The sequence below is a fragment of the Salvia splendens genome, chromosome 2 (genome assembly GCF_004379255.2).
Source record: "Salvia splendens isolate huo1 chromosome 2, SspV2, whole genome shotgun sequence".
NCBI classification, from domain to species: domain Eukaryota; kingdom Viridiplantae; phylum Streptophyta; class Magnoliopsida; order Lamiales; family Lamiaceae; genus Salvia; species Salvia splendens.
The window spans coordinates 10,216,382-10,224,176 of NC_056033.1; the positions used below are offsets into that span (position 1 = coordinate 10,216,382).

At 36.4% G+C, this 7,795-nt stretch overlaps 2 protein-coding genes across 4 annotated transcripts; one reads left to right on the forward strand and one right to left on the reverse strand.

The window, feature by feature from the left end:
* Window positions 1–840: 840 nt before the first annotated feature.
* On the forward strand, window positions 841–3,521 carry LOC121787595. 3 transcript variants are annotated; one of them, XM_042186374.1, is made up of 6 exons: window positions 841–972; window positions 1,125–1,166; window positions 1,731–2,783; window positions 2,860–2,925; window positions 3,002–3,200; window positions 3,270–3,521. In XM_042186374.1, exons 2-6 carry the CDS (start codon window positions 1,164–1,166, stop codon window positions 3,332–3,334), a joined length of 1,386 nt encoding a protein of 461 aa, XP_042042308.1. In that variant the 5' UTR covers window positions 841–972; window positions 1,125–1,163; the 3' UTR covers window positions 3,335–3,521. The 3 variants fall into 3 exon arrangements, with proteins under 3 accessions (XP_042042308.1, XP_042042324.1, XP_042042316.1); XM_042186390.1 differs by lacking the exon at window positions 2,860–2,925; XM_042186382.1 differs by lacking the exon at window positions 1,125–1,166 and having other exon boundaries at window positions 848–972.
* A 389-nt stretch (window positions 3,522–3,910) lies between these two features.
* Window positions 3,911–7,285, reverse strand: LOC121787616 (ras-related protein RABE1c). Its single transcript, XM_042186404.1, has 8 exons — window positions 6,971–7,285; window positions 5,741–5,813; window positions 5,563–5,663; window positions 4,984–5,049; window positions 4,810–4,907; window positions 4,521–4,583; window positions 4,353–4,445; window positions 3,911–4,277 (listed from the first exon to the last, which is right to left on the reverse strand). Exons 1-8 carry the CDS (start codon window positions 7,041–7,043, stop codon window positions 4,194–4,196), a joined length of 651 nt encoding a protein of 216 aa, XP_042042338.1. The 5' UTR covers window positions 7,044–7,285; the 3' UTR covers window positions 3,911–4,193.
* Between the last annotated feature and the right edge of the window lie 510 nt (window positions 7,286–7,795).

The window sequence follows — 7,795 nt, forward strand, 5'->3', positions numbered from 1 at the left end:
ATCATAACCAAATAAAGGCTCCATATCAATTAGCAATTAGCAAGTAGCAAGGTGCGGAACCTTTCTTCTTATGATAAGAATAAAAATACCAAGCTTGAGAATGTGTTGATAGTTTCCAATTACCATATTTATAGGCAAAAAATTAATTGTGATACTCTTCCAAAACCTTTCACATTCTCCACGATAAAACTAAAATTGCGACTAATATGATCACCTTTATTTTGAATTAATATGATCACATTAAGAATCATTCATTGCATTAATTTCTTGAAAGTTTGAAACGTTTACAATAATAATATAAATTTTATGTTTAAAAGTTGAAACATTTACAATTATGTAAAAAACGTTCATAATGATTAAATAAAATTATATTATATTATTAATAAATATGTAGTGTCACCAATCAATCATAATATTAAATGTACATAAATATAATTATGAATAGTATAACAAACCAAACTGTTAGAAACGAAATATCAGACAAATTTTTAGGCGTTATAGACGATTGCAACTAAAATTAATAAGTTCGAGATTGGTTTAATCTGTCATCTTAATTGTATTTAAATTAGAAATCGTGTATTAAATAACAACAAAATCAAGAAATCAATACCAATAACACTTGAATTAGAATCATGTATTGAATACCAACAAAATTAAGAAAATATAGTAATAACACTAAAATATGATAAAAATTACTAGTTCACGAGACTTGATCTAACTGGTCAAATATATATAGTTGACCATCCTGATTGATCTAACGGCAAAACGAGCTCCTTTATCGTAGTCCCGGTCATAGCAGAATATTACTATAAGAGAGCAAAAATCAAGTGTTCTTCGGCAAAATAAGATCGCATTCTTCCACCACAGACAAACAAAATACGTATAAAACCCTAAAAAGGAATTACTTAAAATTAATTATAATCGTCGCTGGAAAAGTTCACCGGAGTCCTTCAAAAGAGACTGTAATTCCAGGTTCACTCTGTCGCTTTTTTAATTTTTTTGAATTTTGTATTTGACGATCCTAGGATTTTGAGTTGAATCTGAAAATTCCGATTCCATGACAGAAATGCAATTTTGTTTTTATGATTTGATAAATTAGTGATACTTTGAATTCAATTTTCCAGTTGCAGTGACTTAACGATTAGCCAAGTTGAAGCGATCAAATGGTAGGGTTTCCTTCTTTTTGTTTAGGAGTTTTTGGTGTTGATTGAACTTTCTAGATTTATCTGACTAATGAGCGTTCTGATTCCATTATTAATTTATCTCTTTCATTGTAGTATTAAATTATGTTTGTTACTGAGAGTTTGGGGGTATTGGGAGTTGGGTTGCTGCATAGTATGCTTACATGACACACACTTAAAAGTGAAAATGTTAAAAAAATTACTCGTCATTCAAAAAGATTGATCTTGACCCATTACTGAGTTCAACATTGTGAATCTTTTATTGTTGAGAGATATATGGTGCCCTTCTTAGTGAAAATGTCTGTTTTCAACTAGAAGGCATGTCCACCCTCCTACCAATTCATTAGTAGGTGTATGGTTGTAAAGTGCAAGCGTTAGTTGAAGTTTTAAAATTGGAAACATAGAATGATCACAACATTTCACCGTATTTACATGATGAGGATGTTTGCCTCCCTGAGCTTGATTCATGGTATCCTAGCGTGGTGTAATCGTTTGATGTGAATGTGATGGTTGAGATGTACTTCTCAACAATGTTTGTTGTCTATCCAGGACAAAGGATTTTGGATGCCCAAGGGGAGTGCTCATGTAACAAATGGAGATGCAGTTTTTGATAACTCATCTAGACTGGAGTCTAAGCGTGCCCGTCAATGGTTCTTGGATTTTGCTGAGCCGGATTTATTTCCTAGTAAAAAGCAAGCTGTTGAAGGTTCGAGTGGCAAGTTGGAATCTTCAATTCCGAGCTCTCTTGCATGGGAAGGTTCATCTGGATTTCAGTCGGTGCCGTCAGTGCCAAGCCAATTTATGGATCGGCTATTTGGATCTGAAACACCCACGCCCGAAAATCTTGGAGACAGAAACATGCCCATTTCTGGGATAGATGACTCAAATGTAAGGAAAAAGATCGATGGTGAACAGTTTGAGGATGATCCATCAGTTGGCTTATCGATTTCTTATGCTATGGAGGATCCAGAAACGGGAGTAAGTTATGGTGGACTTAGAAAAGTCAGAGTTAATCAGGTTAAGGATCCTGATAATGGGTTGCATGCGTCTATTGAGCATGGCATAGGGATAATGGAGCAAACGTACCACAGTGGAAATGAAAACACTTTCATCTCCATGGGACAATCTTATGGTAAGGAGGGTGGAAGTGTCACATTGATGGGCCATTCGTATGATATTGGGGAAGCAAATGATAGATCGATGGAATTGGCTTTTGGGAAAGGTCTTGATAGTACTATTTCAATGACTCACACATACAATAAAGCAGAAAATAACAGTATATCCTTTGGCGGCTTTCAAGATGAACATGTTATGGAAGCTTCTGCTAGGCCGCTCAGCAGCTATAGCTTATTGTATGAACAGTCTTCAGCTCAAATTCCTGAGCCTCCTAACAAAAAGGAGGTGGATGTGTTAAATGGCAATGTCGATCTTAGAACCACTCAAACACCTAAAACCAAAGTTGATTCTACACCTAAGAGTAAATCGGAGTCGAAACCTGCTAGGAAAGAGGCTCCAAACAGCTTCCCATCCAATGTGAGGAGTTTGATAGCAACTGGCATGCTTGATGGTGTGCCAGTGAGATACATTTCGGTCTCAAGAGAGGTACTTTCTTTCCAATTCACTAATACCCGTTGGCTCTTTTTATTGGCTTATCAGAAGTATTCTTCATGTAAATAAGGAGCTTCGTGGAATCATCAAAGGTGCTGGCTATCTTTGTGGCTGTCAGTCCTGCAACTACTCTAAGGTGTGTGTGTGTGTGTGTGTATTTTGTCATTACAATGTCAAAATGATTATTAACCAAATATTTTAATCCTCATAAGGCACTTAATGCATATGAGTTTGAGCGGCACGCTGAATGCAAGACGAAGCACCCAAACAACCACATATACTTCGAGAATGGCAAGACCATCTATCAGATAGTTCAGGAGTTGAGAAGCACCCCTGAGAGTATGCTATTCGATGCAATCCAGACTGTGACTGGCTCTCCTATAAATCAGAAGGCCTTCCGCACTTGGAAAGGTATTGAACCTGTCACATCTATTGAAAGTTTTGTGGTTGCTCATTGGCTTTGTGTTTTCGTTGTAATAGAATCATTCCAAGCAGCAACCCGCGAGCTTCAGCGTATATATGGGAAAGAAGAGCTAAACCTCTGACTATGAGAGTACTTTTGAGAGGCAGCCTGGTCTTGAAAAGTCTCCTGGTGTAGCGATTTATTTTATGTGGAGGAGGGCGAGTACTATATTCGGGTAAAGCTGCAATATTGTATTTGTACATGCATTTCCAAGGTTGAGATTTATATATATTCAAGCAACAGATATTGGAGAGGCCCAGATTTCTGAATTTATAGTTCTTTCTCGATATGTTTTTGTTATCAAAATTCAATAATGCGCTCCCAAATTTGATAGGAAATAAAACAATGGTTCAAAGCACAACACATTTCGGGCGGATTCTGTACCACAATGATGCAACTTGAGCACCAACATAATATTCTCCAAAATGAAAATTGAAATGTTAGAACATTCCGTTCACGCTGGTTTAGTGTAGGCAAGGAGTGAGATTGAACTTAAATTGATGCAACTATGGTTCATTTACTTGGCCTTTGTTTTGTAGTAATCATGCTAGCTTTTTTTTGTTTGAACGATTAGAATCTCACTATTTGAACAAATTCTATTAGTAAAATGGTGAAGGATGTAAGTTTATATTACTCCACTATATTATGGAGATGCAAATACGTGGCCAAATTTTGAACAAGTACTTTCAGTAACGAAGTCTGCACATCGCACATAAAAACATGGACATTTGAATGTAGAGTACGTTCATTAATCTTAGTGAGGAACACTCAAATTCCTATGTCTCAAATAAACAAGAACCTATATCATTACCACACTAGAGGCCCATTTCTGGTAGCGGAAATTCCACAAGTATTCACCAATTTTTAACCATTTGTTTTTTCTTCCCGGCGTGACACATGATTTGTAAGTGCCCATTGCACTTGAGTTTTCTGCTCATTCATCAAGAGCCACAGCACGCCGACTTCTGTGCAAGTTGCCCGCCTCCAGCAGATCCATCGGGCTGATTGATTTTGATGGTAGTAGGCTACAATCAAGAAAAGGATGTGAAAAACACGACACACTCAGGTTGACAAAGACACAGGCGAGGAGATGTGCTTACCTCTGCTTTTGTGTCCGTATCGGAAAGCCTTTGCTTTATATCCCTGGCTATTGAGAAGAAGACTTCTTCCACATTAAGATTTGTTTTTGCACTCTGCAGCAAATGGTATTTCCTTAAGATGAAACTGAAGTTTGTTTCGCTCCTAAAAGAAAATAGATAAGTACTTACGGTTTCAAAGAATTTGATGCCATACTCATCAGCGAGTGCTTGGCCCTTGGAGGTTGGAACAGCCTAATACATTGGACTGCAGAAAGTCAATTACTAGGAAATAAAAATATCATATCTACAGTCACTAGAAAACAAACCAATCGATTTAATAATGCATGAATTATTTTAAAATTCAAGTTCTTGAGTCAAATCTCTTCTCTACTAATCCACACTAATCCTTTTCCAAATACTCCTAGGCCGGAATGGTCTAGCGGTAACACAAATATGAATTTGCGTGAAGGAAAATTACCCTTTTGCTTTCGTCCATGTCAGCTTTGTTTCCTACCAATATCTTGTTGACATTGTCAGAAGCATGCTGTTCAATGTTTCTAATCCAGTTCCTAATATCTGTAAGACAGGCGCAGATCTTAATAGCAGTACAGAAATTATGAAAAAGGGAATGATGGAAAGAAAGAAACCTTACTGTTAAAAGAAGATTCATCTGTAACATCATAAACCAGCAATATTCCCATGGCACCACGATAATAAGCTGGGGAGTGCAGAAAAAATCTGAGCATGATGATTATAAATAAGCAAATACATATGTGATTAATAAAGAGATGACTATACAATTTTCTAGATCGAGAAACAACATACAAAAGTACACATCTTGTTTGGATCCTTAATATTACCCCAACCCGAACTCTCTTACATTATGCAAAGTACAAAGTATCTGTTCCCACTGGTTCATGTTCTTAAAGAGGAATGCAAGCAAACAAAAGTACATCTGTTAGCTCAACTTGTCTTTCATATCTTAATATCAAGAATACTGAGAAATAAATTGTGGACACATAATCATAAAAGAAAACATGAAATTGACAATTAATTTCAATAGGGAGGCCAATCATTTTTCATAGCCTCCATAGTTTCTCATGATATCACCTCAAATACTAGAACACCGCAAACCCCCCGTTATAAGAAAATATATAAATATATTAAACTGTTCTTCGAGGAGAATAAAAAAGAAATGAGCTAGCTTGAGGTGAATATAATCCGATTGCACCTGTGGTGATAGTGCGGAATCGCTCTTGTCCGGCTGTATCCCAAATTTGGAGCTTGATCCGCTTTCCATCAAGCTCAACAGTTCTTATCTTAAAATCAATTCTACAAAATATGGCCACACATTTGGTCAAGAGGAAAATTCATTCATCCATACCTATGTTTCATTAAAAAAATCTTACCCAATGGTGGTGATGAAACTAGTTGTGAAGGAACCATCAGAGAATCGCAAAAGAAGACAACTCTTACCCACACCTGCGGATCAGCAAACAGAAAGTCAATTTGGAAAAAAACAAGGAAACAGAAGGTTAGAATGAAAACTAGTATAATTTCATTAGTAATATTATAACATTTTTCATATACACCCTGTTTCAGAGTAAACAACACAAGAAATACTACTATGATTTATTTCTGAAACAGCTGAAGTTACAAGTTCTGTTTAGCAGTTAAGGATAAGCCAATAAGGCAGAGAACCAACCATTTACAGCAAACTCAAACCCATTTTTGAATATATATCTCATCAAAAAGTAGTTTTACTCCAACCATTTACACCAAATTCAAATTTTACACCATTTTTTAGTATATGTTCCACAAAATTTTTGCAGTATCACCATATTTTGTGTTGTTCCATATAAAAACCCAAAAATGAGTTTGGGTTTGGTGTATGGTCGGAGAAGTTTTCTACAAAATTTTTGGTGTATGGTTGGGGATGTCAACTCATGCTTTAGAGGATACATGAGTAAGTAAAAATAATTAGTATTCCTACTACCTTTTTCAGGATGACTGAAAATAACAGAGCATGCAACCATCTAACACCAACTGCTTTAAAGAAAGCCACTGATCAAAATTCCACACTTTTTCCAATTTCCATACAGTGGCATAGGCAGAACGATCATACTACCTATCCGCTCACATGCATAGGATTGGGCAAAGAAATAATAGTGCCCCAATATTTAGTGAATGAAAAAATTCAAAGTTTCATTTAGCAACTTATCTCAACATTAGTCAGAATGTAACACTCTGTTTAAAACAATTACTTTGAGAACGCAAAAACGAACCAATGTCCCCACAAAAGCACCTTCAGTTAATTCCATCTAAACCAAATATGGTAGCACCAAAAACAGTTCGAAGGCCACCAGCATCGAAACACGGTGCTAAACTCAAAATGGCATGTACATAAGTAACAATTATATTAAGGCCTCGGCATACAAACAATTTATTCAGGATAATGCTTATAAAACGAAAAAAAACTTTCAACAGCGCAACTAAGAAATCAAGAGGCCAAAAGTCAAAAATAATTTCACAGAAAAACATCATCCATCCCAGATCCGCACCAAAAGAAAACGAATTTATGCAACGCACTAATACTCAAAGTATAAAAAAATCCAAAAATCAAAGACGGGCAAACTCACCGCTGTCGCCGATGAGGAGAAGCTTGATGAGGTAATCATAATCCGCCCTTGCCCTCGCCGGTGGTGCGGCCATTGACTAATCGGTTGCAAAGCTCGGGAATGGCGCAAAATTAGCTTATCTGTGATCCGTGTCAGGTCTGAAGTAGGTTGTGATCACAAAAGAGTGGCAGATCTGGATGAAATTAGATCTTGAGAGAGAGAGGAGGAAGAAAACTTGCGAATACGTATTGTATACAAACCAAAATCAATACAATAGGTCAATATTGTAGAGAGGGGACAGATGGGCAGCTTTTGTGATTAATAATTCCAAATGAGAATACAGTAGTCGACAGCGAACCTTGTTTGGAGAGTATTTAGAGCATCTCCAGTATGACTGGACGTCAAATAGCCCTCACATAGCTTTCACACTGCCACATCATCAGCACTACAATTCTCCTGCCACATCAGCTTGCCACATCAACTGGATATCAAATAGCCTTCACATAGCCTTCACACTACATATCCACACCACTAATAACAATTATATAATGCCTTCACATAGCCTTCACACTACATATCCACATCACTAATAACAATTATATAATTTAATTTACAATCGTATCAACATACGGAATTTAGTTTACGAGACAAATACAGAAAATTCGAATAATAATATTAAAACTTAAAAAGTACATTAATTTTAAAAAAATACAATAATTTAAAAAAAAAGTACAATAATTTAAAAGTACATTAATTTAAAAAAGTAAAACAAAATCACTCCTCGCCGCCGTCCTCGTCTCCGTCGTCGCCCAGCGCTTCTTCACCGTCGTCGCCGCCGCCTCCGTC